Below are 18,355 nucleotides of genomic sequence, written 5' to 3'. Positions count from 1 at the left end.
AAATATATATATATACACGTATATATATACACACACACGTAAGAATAAATATGTATATCCATAAATATGTTATTACCTATTTGCAAAATTGACATACCAACTCAAGAGTGAGAGGCAGCACAACATAGTGGTTAAGAATGCGGATTCCCTGGTGAATCCTGGTATTTCTACTTGGCGATTTTGTTAGACCTTGTTCAAGCTTCCTCTCTGTGCCTCAGTTTTCTCATCTGATCAGTTAATTCTCATAAAGAAGTTATTACAAAATTTGTCATATAGTAGGTTGCCAGTATTAGTAGTAGAACTATTAAAGTGTTAAATTTTTAAAGTCACATTTGTAAAAGTATTAGAAATGCCTGATTCTTTCTTGTATCTCTGCAATACCATGTTTAACTGAAATAGCGGATGAAGGCCTGTGGAGTTTGGGTCTGCCTCTCTCTCTCTCGACCTTCTGATTAAGAGCTTGGGCTCTTCAGTACACAGGATGAGGTTCAGATCCCACTCCCGAAGCTGCTCAGGAGCATGTTCCTTTTGGGGTGCTATAAGAGATGTGAAGATATTTGAATTCAATGGGTTCAGGGACTTGATTGAAGATATTGTATTCTGAAAGACCAGAAAAGGAGATTATTCATTCATTCACTTTTGTGTTAACGTCTCTGTTCCAATTCTGCATTTAGGCTGGTTCAGTTTTATGTCAGCTCTGTTACTACAACCATCTGGAGAACCATGTTCTGGAGTGGGCTGGTTGGGTTCTGCATTTTGGTGAAGGACTGTCCAAGGCAAGCTACTGATATGAACCAAACCCATAGTTTCATTCTAGAATCACTTAGTGATATTTGGAACTGAGAATGATTTGTGCAGATTATGCTGTGAGGTTTGGGCTCATACAGGAGGTAGGAGTCTGTAGTCAAAGCCTTTGTTTGCTTTCTGTTTCTTCCAGTCCAGCTATGGACAATGTTTGATGAGTTAAAAATTGGCCAATGCCAGATGTGGGGCCTATCCTTCAAGGAGTTTTTTAGTAGTGGAGATGACTTCTGTGATTAGTAGCATCTTGTAGCAATCTTTCTGAAGACGCTGACTCAAGGCACACACATTTGTAAGGTACCCAGCTGCACTTAGGGACAAAGGGTGTCTTAAGGAAATAAGGCAAGAAACTGGCTCTGTTAACTTGAAGGGAAAATGTATTATGCGCTAATTGCCATAATAGATATGATTATATTTATTTTAGGGAAAATCGTGATTCAGCAGTAAACACCTCAGGCAAGCAAACCTAGCTAGTTAGTGAGGGACAAGTGGGATTCAAGCCTGGGCCCCAGGCCTCTCAGATTCCATGTGCTCTTTTTAGAGTGGCTTTCATCAGTGGGTCTATAGAATCTGATGATAATATCCAAGTTTATTTTAAATAGTTTTAAATAATTGGGGAAGTATTACCTCAGAATATAAGGATATTATTTTATATACAGGTTGAGCACTCCAAATCCAAAAATCTGAAATCTGAAATGCCCCCAAATCTGAAACTTTATGAGTGCCGAGCATTTGCTCAAAGGAAATACTCATTGGAGCATTTTGGATTTCAGATTAAGTATATCACAAATACTCCAAAATCCAAAATTTGAAACACTAACAGTTCCAAGCATTTCAGATAAGGGATACTTAGCGTGTACTTTAATTTTTACTTTTGAAATATTATAAAAATATGATATTTTTGGCTGTTGATGTATCATCCATACATCCACATTGTATTTACTTCCCCCAAACAGTAGAAACTAAGAGGTTTTTTAGCCAGAACTTTTTTACTTAGCAGGATATTATATCTGGGTGTTAGCATGATGGGGGGTAGGAACTAGGGCATTTCAGCAGCGTTTTTGCTCAAGTGTTATTTGCTTATAGTAACTGTGGCCTGTGCCATTTGCTCTCAAGACAAAATTTAAAGATAATTTTAAAATGTGTATCACATTCTTAAAATAAAATCAAACAGCAAAAATTCCAGTGTCTCTTGGTGTGTTTAAGAAGGTAAGACTTAAGTATATACCTAAAACTGAGAGGTGTTTTTAAAATTTAAATGAGAGAGTTCTGAAGAACAGAGACACCTGGAGATGCCTCAGTCAGTGAGGGTGAGGGCAGAAGCTTTGACATTTGGCCAGGGTCAAATAGTGGTTTTGCCTATTTCTAACAAGTGGTCCTCACACAAAACCTTATGGTCCTAATCATGCCATGGTAGCATCATCAACTTGCTGGGTCATTACTAACCAGAAGAGATGGCTCATGGAAGGCGCCCTGCACAGCTCCTTCTGCCTTAGCAGGCAGGGTTCTCCCTGTTGGCTGTGGTCTATGTTTCAGGCAGGAGATGCTGAGACCATGGCTGTGGAAACTTGGCACAACACTCAGCATGAGGCTGTGTGAAACTGGTGCTTTCAATGATGCCCACTGAGTCAAGTTTTTGATGCAAAGAAGGACATTTTCCTTCTTTCATTAGTGGGTCTCCTTGGTTTGTTAAAATAGGTATGAAAGTAATGGATACCGAATAGATAAAATGACAATCCTAACATTGATTTTTAAAATTTAAATGTGAAAATAGCCGAGGAATTACTGTCTTCTTAATGAAACTGGTTAGGCGTTACATGGAAATTTAAAACTGAAAACAAAGCCCTTTGTTTTTAAATTTTTACTTTTCAAGTAAAATTATTATTTACAGGTTATTTACAGATTGCTTTTGGAAGGAAATACCGAGTGGTGTACTTCTCATCCTCCTCCCCTTCCCTTTGTTGTTTCTTCTACGTAAACACTTCGTCAAGAGAAAGTAGAACTAGAGAACTACAAGTCCGCACCAAGTTACAATTGATTTGAAGGATGCGGGTGTTAATTTCATGGTGACATATTAGCAGGGAGTTTGTTTTCTAAAAAATAAATTGAAAGTTTTGTTCTTGCTTTAAGTATGAAAATTATTTGGTTTTGTAAAATTGGAGAAGATGCAGGATTTGTACATTTCATAGTACAGTTAAAATATATTTTTCTGGCAAATAGGTTTTAAGCATGTATGTACACTGTTCGTTTAAATTTACATTTCTGGATGTTATAAAACCAGCCTTGTTTGTACACGTGATTCTGGCTTTTTTGTTGGAAGGAGGGAGAATGGAGGATTAAGGCAGATTAGAGTGTTGGGATAATGTCTGACTTTTTGTGTTCTGTGCGCTCAGAAATGAAATTCCTCCATATCTGGATGTTACTATGGTGATATTAGCAAAATGTGACTTTTTGGTTGGTATAGTTACTACAGTGCTTGTAGGGGCCATATACTGAGTCACTGATTTCTTGAATCAATATGTTTTGCCAGTGCTGACACAACTTCATGAGGGTTTCTGGTGATGCAGAATTGCCACTGCCTGTCAAGATTTGCCCCATCTGTCAAACATCTGTCCCATTCCACTGTGCTCCTAATAGACTGGATTACACCCGAGAGGCTGGAGAATCAGATGAAGAGAGAGCCTCATGCTAGGGTTTAATAAGAATAAAAGCAACAATATTATAGCTACCATTTATTAAATCAGTCTGTGTTCCAGGCACTGTGCAAGATGCATTATGACATTATCCTGAATGCATTTAAGTGGAAGTTACTTCCTAAGCTCAGCTGCCGCTTGCTCTATGAATTTATGATCTTAAGTAGATGAACTTGGACTCTCTGGACTGAGATACCCCCTACTTTAAAACAGGGATGATCTATAACTGATACTGGGAACAAGAGCTCTGAGCTCTGCAAGATTAAAGGTGCTACTGTTTTTATGGTAACAGTGCATTTTTGGCATTTGAAAGTCTAGACGCACACATTCGGCTTCTGTCTCAGCCCTGAGAATGGTTGTGTTTTATTGGCTGATGAGTTATTTCCACATATCACATATACAAGGTATTTGAATGAAGATGCTTTGTAGTCATGACACGCTACTCTCTTATTAATTATTAATATCTTAAGATTACAATTTGAGAGGTCGAGATGGTATTGTTTTTAATGGCTGTGGGTGGTGGTGGTGATAGGTATTTTTACCCTGGGAAGTGACCTACTAGGTTTTATTAAGTGTTGCAATTTGTCCAGTATGTGTATGGGGGAGGGGAGGTAGGAAGAATCTCAGGAATTTCTCTTATACTTTTTTTTCCTTCTGTTCATTTCTAGTCTTTATAACCTGGCTTCACTGGAACTGAGAGAGAATCTTCTTACATATCTTCCTGAGTGAGTCTTTAGGGAAAATAAGAGGAGATTTTGTGCAGAATGAATTTAAGTATTTAAAAAAAACAGGACTACAGTATTACGTCAAAAGATTTGTGTGTTTTGGGAAGTTTGGGGGATGCCAGCTGGCCTTTTCTTAACAGTCCTTCCTGTGCAATATTTTCTACCATAGAAATCCAATTGGACCTTATTTTTGAAGCTACTCCAAGTGAGGGATACTATGTTGCTCGGCATTTCTAAGTATTCTCTAAGTGCACTTTGTTTATTTTTTAAAATAGCTCTCTTACCCAGCTTCGGAGACTAGAAGAACTTGATTTAGGAAACAATGAAATATATAACTTGGTAAGTCCGTATTAGAGATTTGAATTTAACTTGGTTTTTAGTTATGATTGCACAGTATTTGAGGGCATTCTATGGGGATCTTTACGAAGCCAGTATTTCCATAGATGTAGCTTGGGAACACTAGAGAACCAGCTTCATTTCACACAAGTTAGGAATTATGATTCATGGGTGGGGGAGGTCAGGACTAGAGATGATGGACATAGGTGGAAACAACTGGCATTCTTGGGGAAAGTTTGGGCACTTTGAGGAAAGGGACTTGATGTTAAGAGAAGTACCAGTGAACATCTGCTAAGGTACCCAGTTGTTAACAGATGAATTCAGATTCTTTCTTTCTTCAGGGAAGACTGAAAATTGAATCTTTGTTACCATACCTTTTTTTTCTTTTGTTTTAGCCAGAATCAATCGGAGCCCTCTTACATCTAAAAGATCTCTGGTTGGATGGAAATCAGCTGTCAGAATTACCTCAGGTAAGTGGTAATTTCACAGTGTCTCCCCAGAATGTAAAACAGCAACAATAAGCTTTGTGTATTTCCTGCCGCCACATAAGGTTTGCTATAAAAGGATCTTGAAAACCAAAAACATTGATTGAAAAAGCACATTTGGGAAAACATTGAGCATGCATCATTCTCCATTGCCATATGAAAACTGAAAACTTCAACCCACCATTTGTAAATGTAGTAAATATTTCCTTTAGTTTGTGAAATCTGTATTTTATTGTGTCCTTGCTACCCATATAGCTTACTTCAAGCCCAGCAGATTAGTAAATTGCCAGGACCCATGATTCTGATGGTGTACCTTTCTGCCACTCCGTGATGTGCCAAGTGCTTTTGGGATAATTTGACCATCTTTTGCCTCGTAATAGTTCATGTAAAAGCAATGTTAAATGCTTTTATTTCATATTTTTCCAAATGTTTCTTATGGTTTAGCTGGCATGTCGTAGTGTTCAGGCCTTTCCTACTGTTCCCAAGTGGAAGAACTATGTGCCAAATGAAGTGGAGTCTTGTGTAGACTTCTGAGCACATAGTCATCTTGTGGAGTCCTAGCAGACAGGCCTACATTCTGAGACAGAAACTGAGAAACCTAACAAAAACCAACAGGCATTTTCCTCTTGTATTTTTTTTTTCCAACTATTACTGAATTTTATTCTTTCGTGTCTCTCATAGCCAGTTTTTCGTGTGACCAGTTGTAAAGGGCTCTGTACTTTCAGTGGGGAATGCCATATCAATGCAGGGAACCCTAATGCTAGAAGAAAGCACTTCAGTAAATTTTTAATTGTTATAGCACTGAAGTTACCATGATGTCACCTAATGACTAATGGAACTAAGGAACTAATTTAAGTCTGTTTATGAGATCTTGGCTACAACTGGGGAAAGGAGACAGATTAGCAACTCTTGTGGGTAGAGTTTGATTAGTACTTAGATTTTTCTAGGAAATATGTGGGAAATCCTGGTTGGCAGAATGCTAGTTACTTTAGAAGTCAAAGGATGGGAGAAAAATATCATGACATTATCAGGAAAGTAATAAAATATCTGTGGGACATAAAGGGGAAAGGAAAGAGTTGCGAATGTTCAGATGTGTGTAAATGACTGTGCAGAGTGTGATATTCTAAATACAAAGAAATTAAAATTGCAATGATTGTGCTGTAAATGGTTATTTAAAAATTTCATTTGCTCCTATAGTATAAATTTGTGTTAAATCAGCATTAAATACACAAAAAAGTCTCAAATAATTTGAATTTTTTTCTTATTTTCAATGATGATGGAAAGAGAAGGATAAAAAGGCACTGTTAAAAGGAGTTAATGAAGAGTAGAACAACTTCAGGGATCTGGCCTGAAATTAGTAGAAATCTAGTCTAGTTTCCTTTAGACAGGAAATACAGGGACAGGATCATAAGGCGATATCAGGTGGATGATAAGCTGGAAATAATAGATCAGACCAAATTAAATGTAGATGGAGAAATTTGTACTTATGTAGACATCAGGGAGCCACAAGATGTTTTTTGAATAGAAGGTCCTCCAGTTATGGGATGAGAACTGGCTGTGTTTCAGGAAGGAAATGAGGAAACACAGTTTATGGAATGGTCTCAGGAACGGGGAGTTAAGACTAGTGCCCAAGAAGCAGAACTGACAGTCAAGGTAAGGGAGTAATGAGGGTAAGATTTAATATTGGGAAGTGGAATGGCAAAGTGGAGGCAGTGATAAGAGAGAAAGCTTGCACTTTGGGAATGGAAAGAAAGGTAAGTCTTGAATAGAATGTTAGACTCATGGAAGTACTTTACCTTATCCTGGTAGACTGTTTTCACTAAAGGCAGTATGCTGCTTTTAATATTAAAGGTACAGATAGATCCGTATGTTCCAGTTTTGCTGGGGAGCAATTGCATTGATGTTTGTGCTAACAAGTGCTACCTGTCATGGAAGAAAATGCAAAGTAGGTAGGTTCTTACCAGAGGAAATCCCAGGGTCACCCTACTGTGTAAGCTGCTTAGATCAGTTCCAAACTTGAAAAGCTAAATTCTAGCCTCCTCTTTCTTTTATGATTGTGTGACCTTCTAGTCATTTGTTCTCCTGTATCTTTACCTATTAAGTGGGAATGATTCCTTGCCTGCCTGAAAGGTGGAGGGCTTTTTGTCCCTCCCAGCTCTGTGTCTGTGAGTCATACAACTTCCCACTTTCATTGGAAGGGGATCTAGGAATTTGCCCCTGCCTTCAGATTTGGATTCATGCTAAAGATAACATCCTTAGGACCGCCCTGGGATTTAATTGTGAAAAATCACTGAAACAAATGCCTCTGCACTGTGGCAGGTTTAAGTGTGCGTTTATTTTTCCATGTCATTGTTATAGGAAATAGGAAATCTGAAGAACCTGCTGTGCTTAGATGTCTCTGAAAACAGGTTGGAAACACTTCCTGAAGAAATCAGTGGCCTGACTTCATTAACAGATTTAGTCATTTCCCAGAACTTATTAGAAACTATTCCGGATGGCATTGGTAAGCACTGGAAATCATTAACTGCTAAAGATACTGCCTGCCATCGTCTTGAGCATTTGGAGCACACTTTGATCCTCTGGTCACCACTTTCAGATGCTGAGAATGTGGCTCCTTAAAGTCTCCTTGCTGTTTGTTTTTAAAGAAGGAAAGCAAAGAGCATTTATTACAGCAGAAGTTTCTCTATATGCAGATGTTTCTGTCATCCTGGGTTGGTATCTACCTACTTAAAAGTAACTGCTGTCATTGCTTTTAAGCATTGATTCATCTCTACTTCATCTATATCTTCTCCCAATGATTTCATGAGGGATTACCCCAAATAATAAAATGTATTTAAGGCATATGAGCAGTCACTAAGAAATTTCTAATTTGGCATCCTAATAGTTTATTTTTATTTTTATTTTATTTATTTAATTAATTAATTATTTTAAGATGGAGTCTCACTCTGTCATCCAGGCTGCAGTGCAGTGGCGTGATCTTGGCTCACTGCAAGCTCTGCCTCCCGGGTTCACGCCATTCTCCTGCCTCAGCCTCCCGCGTAGCTGGGACTACAGGCACCTGCCACCAAGCCCGGCTAATTTTTTTTTGTATTTTTTAGTAGAGACGAGTTTTCACTGTGTTAGCCAGGATGATCTCGATCTCCTGACCTTGTTATCCACCTGCCTCTGCCTTCCAAAGTGTTGGGATTACAGACGTGAGCCACCGTGCCCAGCCAGCATCCTAATAGTTTATGAGAAAATAACTGACTTATTCCATGACCTCAGGGAGGTGCTGGAAGAGTGGCATAACTGAATTGAACCTTTGTTTAGTACATCGATAATCCTTTAATCATTCTGTGCTATTTTCTTTAAAAACAATCAATCCAGACATTTTCTTTACTGTGAAGGAACTTAGTCCAGTGTGAGAAATTAAATGGAGAGAAGGTATAAACAGATACGGACTTGGGAGCTCCATCATAGCAAAGCCACTTTGAAGTTGAAAGAGACTATATTTAACCATGGAGTTATCATAGGATTGCTGTCTTTAATTTTATTCAGAACATCAAGGAAGCTTCTGAAAGGTTTTCAGTAGTTGGAGAACTTGTATGGCAGAGGACCACTCCCTCCGTGGTATGTGGTCAAGATGAAAATTTCAGTAGAAATTCAGACATTGTGTTTTGGTTAAACCCGGCTGGAAAATCAATAGGGATTTTGACTCTATGCAGAGATGTTCACTGAGAATCGTTTATGGCATCTGAAAAGAGTTGTAGAGATTGGGTGTGTTTTGTTGCTTGGAATGGGAAGCAGCAGAAAGCATGAGAGGATGACTTCAAATGTTTAAAGGACTGTCTTTCAAAGAAAGAGATGTATTACAGCTTTCTGATCAAATGAGCAAAATGAAAGGATTGTGAAGCTCAATTTCACTTAAGAGCTTTAAAAAGCAAAGATGGCTGGGAATGGCTCACACCTGTAATCCTAGCACTTTGGGAGGCCAAGAATTTAAGACCAGCTTGGACATCATAGTGAGACTTCCTGTCTACAAAAAATAAAAATATTAGCCAAGTGGGTTGGCACACGCCTGTAGTCCTAGCTACTCAGAAGCCTGAAGGGGAAGGATTGCTTGAGTCCAGGAGTAGGAGTTTGGGGCTGCAGTGAACCATGATTGTACCACTGTACTCCAGCCTGGGCAATAGAGTGAGGCCCTGTCTCTTAAAAAAGAAAGAAAAAAAAAAAAAGGAAAGATATGTTACAAATTAGTTTGGGCTGCTTAGTGAAGAAATGAGTACCTTGTCACTAGCAGTATTCAAGGGGAGGCTAGAAGACTAGTTGCCAGGAGACTTCTCTGTTGGGGTGAGATGTTTCAGTGCTTGGCTGTGCTATTCAGTATACCCTGCAGAAAATGCTGGTGGGTCTCCTGACAGTGAGGGCAGGTGGAAACCCTCCAATGACAGTGTTAGGCTATTGACTATGCTAAACAAAGAGCTTAAGAATTGGTTAGTTCTCCTATCTTGCCCTGTGGCTGCACATGAGGCAGGATACACCTTTCGATATTTTTCTTTCTCTAGCTTTATGACTGTGTTAGAATAGAGGCTGTTTTCTGATGTAGTGGGGAAAGTGTCAACGTGTTAGCCACTCAGTAGAGAATGAAGGGCACCTACTCTGTAGGCTTAATCCCATGACTTGTTGAAGTGAGAATCTGAATGACTTTGCTAGTGGCTAGTGGGGACTCTGAGGAGGCTGCAGTAAGACTTGTTCTTCTTTCCCATGAACAGTGGATATCACCAGGACGTCCAGTCTTCCTGGCCTGAGTGAAATAGACTCCGTCCTTAATATGGCTTTCCTGAGGTTACCACTTTATTCTAGACCTATAGAAATACCACGCTGTAGGGCTCTTCACTGAGTCATTTTCATTCATAGGTGATTTAATAAACTATTTTTTTGTTTGTTTATTGTAAGGATAATTCTTGGAGTAAAACGAAAGTCTCCTCTGTGCATGAAACACCTCCATGGAGACAGAAAGCTGTTTTGTTTTTCTGTAAATTTCTTGGCTTTGATGCAATGTTTTTATGGTTTTTAAAATGTTTTGTTTCTAATTGCCAACCGTTTTTGATGTTCTAAACAAATTATTTTAACTCCCAACCTTCATGGTCTAAATGATAGAGTTTCATTATGTGAAAAGCTAGATGAGGAAAAAATAAGTAACTATTTGAAACAAAAAGAACAGCAGATAGGAAATTCCAAGCAGTGATTATGAAAATAATTGTAACTAATGAATTTGATAATAATAATACTAATGATGCTTTTACAGGAAAACTAAAGAAACTGTCAATCTTGAAGGTGGATCAGAATAGACTCACACAGTTGCCTGAAGCAGTTGGGGATTGTGAAAGTCTCACTGAGTTAGTTCTTACAGAAAATCAGCTCCTGGTAAGTGTGGTTTGCACATATATCATAAAGACTTACTAGAGTAGATTCTACTTATTTGTAATTTGAGTGGACTAAATGGAAATTTCTTCATATTATATCCCAGAAGGGTCTTACAAAGCAAATGCATGACCTAAAGATCAGTTTTTAATCTGCTTAAGCAAAGAAAGTAGTGCTTCGGTTTCCCTGTTGAGCCTGTGTCCCAATTGTGGTGCTTTGAATATAGGGACTGAACAAATGCCTCACAGATGTCTCCAGTGAGGTGTGGGGATAAGCTACTCTTGATGGATGTGTTGATGCCCCAGCTGTGGTGCCCAGAGACCACCATTGGGAATATTCATCAGGATTCCTCTGGCCTCTCCTTAGGTTCTTTGAGCAAATGGGAAGAACAGGAGAGAAGAGAAAAGAGATGAACATTGTCCAGGAAAAGCCTTGGCAGGATGGGGGCTGGGAAATGCTCTTGATCAGGGAGCCATAGGATGGTATCTAATGGGCTCTGGTTAAGGCAGCTTCTTATTAGAACTTTGGGGTAGAGGAGGGGTTCCTCCACCTGGACCAGGCTTCCACCAGACAAGGGCAGGGGTTATGTGTGCACCCCCTGGTAAAGAGTGGGTGGGTAGGCAGGGTGGCAGCAGATCTCAGTTGTCTTTTCCTGTCCTGCTTCCCCCTCTGCTTTTGTCAGTCCTTCAGTTGTCACTTCTTCTTCTTCCCCCCTCTTTTAGTTGTCATATAGCCACTCTGTTTTCTTCAGTTTACTCTCCTACTTTTCTCTTTTCTTTTCTCCATCTTCATTTTGTCACTTTATTTTTTTTTACTCTCTTTTCCCTTTTCCTTTTCCCTTTTCTCCTTTATCTATAAATAGAGTAAGTAATGTTCTTTAGGTAGAAAGAGCAAAAAGGACAGCAAGAAAGGATGGAGTGCACAGACGTGGGTGGGGAGCCCAGTAGCCTCTCCCCTCAGACAGCTCAAGCAGCCAGCCTCTGGCAGGTGTGGCGAGAGTTACCAAATCTTCCAGTCTTGCTTTGTGATTTTAGGCTTACAAATAGTAATCATAACAACTGTAAAAATAATATTCACCCCTGGATTGCACTGGAGTGTTGAAGACTCCCATGTGGGTGCCAGCCTGGTTCTGGTAGAGCTCTGCTCCCCACTCCAGGATGCTTACCTTTCTCCCATCCCCATAGCCCTCGCCTTCCCCTGCCCATGTGGCACCCTGCTCCGGGTGCTGGTTCCCTGCCTCAGTGCTCTGGCTTCCACAGACATCTAAGCCACTGTCCCAGTGTGGTCCTTGAAGGTGCAGGCAGGGCGGGAATGAATCTTGAGGGTGCAAATTCTCACTCACTTGAGTTGAACAGCATTTATTTCCCTTTACAAGATGTTTCCCTGTTCCCAGGTCTCCACTTTTGACTTCATTCCTTTAAAACAGACTTACCATTTCAACAAAATTTCAAAATACTTAATGTCACACCACCTAAGTGAACATTACAAATATCTAATATTCAGCGAAAACTATTGTTTCTGTTACTGGATGAGATTATATTCTTTAGGTCCTTCCAGAGATCTTATTTACTGTGAGCCATGTTAAAAATATGTATTACATTAATAATGAAATTGTTATTTTAACAGACCCTACCTAAAAGCATTGGAAAACTAAAGAAGTTGAGCAACTTGAATGCAGACAGAAATAAATTAGTGTCCTTACCAAAAGAGGTATGTGCTTTTAGAGAAATCATGTGATCATAATTATGAAGAAATAATCACAATACATAAAGGATCAAAAATGTCAAATGCTTTGAAAAGACACATGTGTTGCTTTTAAAGGTGCGAACTCCAGTCTGTGAGTATAGAGCCGACTAGAGGAATTATGTCAAAGAGTGGTCATCAGTAACATTAAGGAGAGTTGGAAAAGGTGAATTTATAGGATTTTAAATGGGAGAAAGAAAGAGATTGACATTTTGGGTTTGACATACAGAGAATGGTGACACCATTGGCAGAAATGGATTATTTGGGAGTTTGGCAGAGGAAGTGGATGACTTTAGCTTTGATTTTTTAATTTAATGTGGAATTAAGCTCTATCCCATAAGCAATTGGAATTATAAAAATTGATCTCGATGCAACCATATTTCTGGGCAGAGATTTACATTGGGCCATGCTCATATCTTGGATGAGTTTGAACAAACTCTTCACAAAGGCATACACATAGAGGAAGGTGAATGGGAAGCTACAGCCAGCTTCCTAGGATTTTTTTTTTTTGGTCAGTGGTCTAAGCACGAGAAAACGAGACGCCACCGTCTGTTCTGGAGAGTAGCTGTGTAGACTAGAGGCATTTAAATTCTGGCAATGGAGGTGGAAGCTTATAGTGGGTCAAACAAGGAGGTGTCTAGTGTGTTGTTTAAAAAGAAGGGTTACAATTAGCCAGGCGTGGTGGTGGGAGCCTGTAGTCCCACCTACTCGGGAGGCTGAGATTGCAGAGAGCCGAAATCATGCCACTGCACTCCAGCCCAGGTGACAAGAGTGAGACTCTATCTCAAAAAAAAAAAAGAAAAGAAAAGAAAAAGAAGACAACTTACTTTCTATTGGGTACTAGAAGAGCTTGGTTGGAGAAGGATAATACTGAACTTGATTTTTTTATTAGCAATAAAGCTTAAAACTAGCTGTTGATGAGCCTTCTCCTTTGCTGGGTCCTCATCTAGAAGGGTATGGTATTTCCTTGTATGATATGATCACTGGCCAGGTGTAGTTTGCTTCATATTTCTGTTTTGACTTTTTCTAACATCTATTTTGGAGTAATTTCAAAGCTGCCATCCAGCCAATCAGAACATGTGGCATTCTTATTTTCCTAGGGCCACATCTCAAGGTATCTGAACTTCCTCTTTCCTTTCCTCATCTTGGTGTTTGGCCCACAGTGTCCCAGTCTTCTCCCTGGGTAAGGTGGCCAGCATTTCTAAATGGAGACATGAGAATATTTACTATAAACATGATCATATTCTGAAACATCCTTTATATGAACACTGGCATCTAAGTAAACTGTTTTCGGCTGAAAGACTTAAGTCTGTTTCTCAGCTAAGCTGGGACACAACTAAGAGATTCTACTAATTAGAAAAGTTGGGTTCCAGTTTCTAAGCAATAAACCAAAATACTGAACTGATATTCTGAACAGTTAAATTTACTCTTGCTGGATGGTGGCAGATGGATAGTAGATTGGACATATAAACACACATACAGATGTAGAAAAGATTTCTTTCTTTCTTTTTTAATACCAGGTAACTGTACTAGATGCTTTCAAGTATTTGTTGTACTTGTTGAATCCTTACAACAGCTTTTGCAGTCATGGTGATTTCCTCATTTTATGAGTGAGGAAACTGAGGCAAGTAAGTTCTTTTTCTTACTTGGGCTCACACAGCTGGGAGTTGGTAGAACCTGACTCCAAAGATGAATCTCTCAATAAACACATGACCACTTAGGTAATGCAGGCTCAGCCCAACCTTTCCATCTGTGACCCTGAGGTAGGGCAAGCCCCTGATTTGTTAAGGAAAGGCCAAAGTATCTTTAGTTTGGACACTACAGAAAGTTAATTCATTTTAGGTGTACTTTCAAGGCAGATCATGAGGAGAGCACTTTTAGGTGTAATGTTAATTCCCAGCAAGTTTCACCACCCATCCCCAGCTTCCCTGATCCCCTGACTGTCTTTCACAAGATTACGTTCTAAACAAGAACCTTTTGGAAATTTACTTTCATAAAACTTTCACCATCATTTCAGCATCAGTCCTCTTTTCGCTTTAAAAGAATGAAACACACTCAAGTGTTTTCTGACTAGAGTTATATCTAATCCATGCTATGTGTTCACTAAACTTACTGGAACAGTTTTTCATGATGTGAAAAGTGAAAATATCATGAAAATATTTCTAACTTCAAAGCATTTTAGTCATATTTTGTCCATTTTCTGAGAAATTATGATTGGTCTTCTGGCATCTGGCATTTTAGAAAGAAGTAGTCTGTGCCTTTCCCTTCAGCTGTCTGATAAAGCAGAGAATGTTTAGGTTTTTAGGAATTGGATCTTTTCTAGATCAACTCCTACTCACACACACTCAGCTCCCAGAGTAGGAAATGTGCTGAAAACATGTCTCCAACTCTCCCATGGATCGCAGTTTGCTGCCCAGCAGAAATGGTTGAGTGCTTGCCTCTGACCACTGGGGCTGAGCAGCCAAATCACCGAGAGCCTCCTGATCTCTCATGCATCACGTTGGCCCAGGCAGCACCTTCATGTCATGAGTCTCTGTGCAGTGATCGTGGTAGGCCCTGTGACTGTGTGTATGTTAGCTCTTCCTCCAAGCTTGATGCCATTTGATCAAATCTTGAATTTTCCTGATTAGATTCTTCCAAAAATGTATTGCTTTCTCTTGAACAGTTAAGTTGCATACATGACATATCTAAACTGAAAGACTGACCAATTCAATTCATATGCCAAAAACCCATAGTAGTATTAATTGCCATTGGTCCGGTATGCTGTGTAGTTCTTCCTGTATTTTGTCCTTTAAAAAAAAAAAATTTATAGTATTGTGTGTTGCCAGTTTTAGGGCACAGCTCCTTAGTCTGTAGCAGCATTTATTTGCATTTTTTCCCCAAATGGTTGAGGGGAAAATGTTTGTACTGTGTGGGTCACAATAATGGATTCTGTTTGTGTTTTGTGGTGTTATTTGTAGTAAACATTTGCAAATCAATGAATGTCTTTTGTTTTCTTAATTGTTAGCTGCTTGGAAATTTAGAAAAGTCAGGTAAACTTGTTATCTTGTAAGTATTGTTCAGACCACAGTTGCATCTCTAACTTCCATTCTGCTTCTTAAATGCATGAAGATTCAAATCGGCTGACTGCTTTGTGTGCTCTTCATTATAAAATATTGGACATTTTCCTCTAAATTCAGTTTTTTGTTTTTTTTATGACTGCATGGCCTGGAACCTTATTTTGTTATATGTTTTTCATGTTTGTTCAGATTATTCACTCTCAAAAGAATGCTTTTCTGTGAATTACATTTTAAGTTACTCAGAAATCCTGAAAGGCATCATTTGGCAGCTCATCTGTTTTCACTAAATTGTAAGTTGTTGGCACAAATCTGTCTCTAATGGAAAGGCTAGATTTGCTTTATTTGCTACACCTGGCATGCCTCTGATTTTTCGAGTCACTTATTTGTGTCTTTTATTTTTCATCCTGTTGCTTAAGTATATGTACTTCTGGGAAAAGGAGATTTCTTAAAAACTCATAGTGTTGGTGGAGAGGAGAGTTAAGGAACATACTCTGCAGTAGAATGATTGATTTATGGATAGATGGAGTTGGTGGTATATGTGTGAGCATGAGTATGATGAACAAGAGCCAGACCATAAGAATTTTTGGCTAGAAGAAATTGAGCTTATATCCAAGTTTAGAGTCCTTTTTTTCTTTTTGTCTCCATTAAGTCCAAATGAAAGTGATGCCAACTAAGCCACACTTACCCAGTGAGATGAGGCAAGATAGCATTTGCAGATCATTCATCAAAGCTTTTTTTAATCAGACAACCTGTAAATATTAATTACCCATAAATATTACTATGATGCTCAGAAATGCCTGTGGTGATAGAATATTCATTTTGTGGATAGTTTTCTGCCTTCTTATTACAATTTAAAATTATTTCAGTATGTCTCCATTATATTCTAAAATGAATTATTGATTAAAGACATAATATAGAATATAAAAATATTAGCTAAAATATAGTTGACCATCAGATTTCAAGATGGAGAAGTCATTCCTAAACTTGAAATAAGTCATTAAAAAATAGTTGATGGATTTGTCTACAGGAAAATTCGATTTCTGATCTTCAAGAAGGTAAAGACAGCCTTTACTTTCTTGAAAGGGGGCAGGGAGACATTTAAAGTATGTTAAATGAGAGATCTGTCTTTACTCTATTAGAAGTTCTTTTACACCAGTGAGGAAAAGATGTATTTACTATAGAGAAGTAGACAAAAACAAAGAAACTTCCACAAAAACCAGCAAGTGATTCACAGAGGAACAAATAGAAATGGCAACTAATATGAAACAATTTCAGCCTCATCAGTATTCACAAAATAATTAATAATACCAAATTTTGGCAAGGGTGGAGGGAAGTGTATATTATCATGTAAATGTAAATTATTATGACTTTCTGGAAGAGAATGTGATAATAGTAAAAACTTTAGAAATGTGTATACCCTTTGATTCTGCAAGTCCACGTCCAGGAAAACATTCATGGATATACACTAAGAATGATGCACAGGAACATTTCTCACATTATACATAGGAGCAGCCTAAATGTTCCAGGCACCATGCCAAGTGTCCATAGAGGCAGCTAACATGTGCCAGGCACAGTGCCCAAGGGCTTTTGCATTTATTCTTATCTAATTATCACAACAGTTCTATGAGGTGTAGGTAAATCGTTATCAACGTCCAACAGATTGTGAAATTAAGACTGAGAGAGGTTAAGTAACTTCTCCAGAATCACACAGCAAAGAAGTGGCAGACCTAACTAGCATTGTCTACCCTGGGCAGTTTCTTAAATAATCTGTGATACATCCATAGAAGGAAATAACTATGTGGTCCATAAAAGTCCTCTTAGAAACATTGTTAAAGTGTATATGTAGAATCACAAATGTATGGCAGTACTGAAAGATCGTACCTCTTAACGTTAATACTGATTCGTTAATACTGATTATCACTTTGTGGTAAGATTTGATTTTTTTTTAATTGTGGTTTCCTGTGCATGGATGTATGGTTTTTATTTTTCTAATCAATGTAAGATACTTTTTTATAATCAGAAAAAAAGAATTCCGTAGCTCTTAGTGGATATTTTGATGTCAGTGGCCTCAGAATTCAGGGAATCCCAAAGCCACGTGATTTCCAAAAATATTTATGAAGTAGGGAACATTTGAATAATATGCCATAGATGATGGGATTTTAAAATTATGTTTCATATTATTTTTGCTCAAATTGCATTTTGGCCAGATTTTAATTATTGTACATTTTTCTTTTTTTGCCAATGGGATGTGGGTTCAATTATGTTACAAATAATATTAAAAGGAATATACTGAAGGAAAGTGAAAGTTCCCTTACACTTAAGGCAAGCATTTAAAAAATGGAATATAAACAAAAGTGACTAACATAGGCTCCCTTTTTGAATCACTGAATCTGTCTCATGATCTCCTCCTTGGGTGAGCTAACCTGCAGGCAATTAATACTTAGTGAGAGTTGACCTGAGCAGAGGTTTGCTCAATAATCTGCAGATCCTATTTTCTTGAGATGGGTTAGATCAATGCCTAACAGCTAAGGAGACACAAAATGGCTGGACAAAGATTCTCAGCTATATTCCATAATTCTCAGATAATCCAAGTCCAACCCCTTGTATTCTGGGAAGGTGCTATTATGTGGTTTAAGGGAGGCTTAAAAATATCAGCTTCCTACATAACTGGTAATAAGTTTTTTAAACAGTGACTCTGCTTCCCAGAACTTCTAAATGATACAGATATTTTATCCTGATGACAACTAAGGAACAAGGAACCTGTAAACTCTGCCTCCTGAGCCCAAAAGAGAAAGCCAAAATATGTATGAATGATGTGTATAATGTCAGTCTTCACTATTATTAATACAAAATGTCACTGCGATACATCGTTAGGGAGATAGTTTTTTTTAAGACATTCGTGTAAGTTCAGGAAAGAGACTGCCAACATCAGTACAGTTCTAAGAACATAGTAGGTATTTAGGTGTTGATTGTACTCATCATTTGGATCTGAGGTTTTTACTTCCTGGAAAAAAAATAGCTACCACATTTATTTGGCAGCAGCAAAAGGCCAGTTTCTGTGATAGGTGCCAAATTATATATGTGGTTTCATTTAATTTAATCATTATTGT

The 18,355-nt window shown here is 38.3% G+C and overlaps 1 protein-coding gene across 1 annotated transcript in view; it reads left to right on the top strand.

Moving 5' to 3' along the window:
* LRRC1 (leucine rich repeat containing 1) overlaps positions 1–18,355 on the top strand; it is a 127,918-nt gene that overhangs the window by 96,004 nt on the left and 13,559 nt on the right. The window contains exons 5-10 of the mRNA XM_011960202.1: positions 4,163–4,219; positions 4,495–4,558; positions 4,951–5,025; positions 7,399–7,543; positions 10,328–10,446; positions 12,070–12,153. Of these exons, the coding sequence (XP_011815592.1) occupies positions 4,163–4,219; positions 4,495–4,558; positions 4,951–5,025; positions 7,399–7,543; positions 10,328–10,446; positions 12,070–12,153 (544 nt within the window). The remainder of the gene's footprint in view (positions 1–4,162; positions 4,220–4,494; positions 4,559–4,950; positions 5,026–7,398; positions 7,544–10,327; positions 10,447–12,069; positions 12,154–18,355) is intronic.

The sequence above is a fragment of the Colobus angolensis genome, unplaced genomic scaffold (assembly GCF_000951035.1).
Source record: "Colobus angolensis palliatus isolate OR3802 unplaced genomic scaffold, Cang.pa_1.0 Scaffold51, whole genome shotgun sequence".
In the NCBI taxonomy this organism is placed as follows: Eukaryota; Metazoa; Chordata; class Mammalia; order Primates; family Cercopithecidae; genus Colobus; species Colobus angolensis.
Note: the sequence above shows the minus strand (reverse complement) of the source record. Positions and strands in the feature narration are given on the sequence as shown.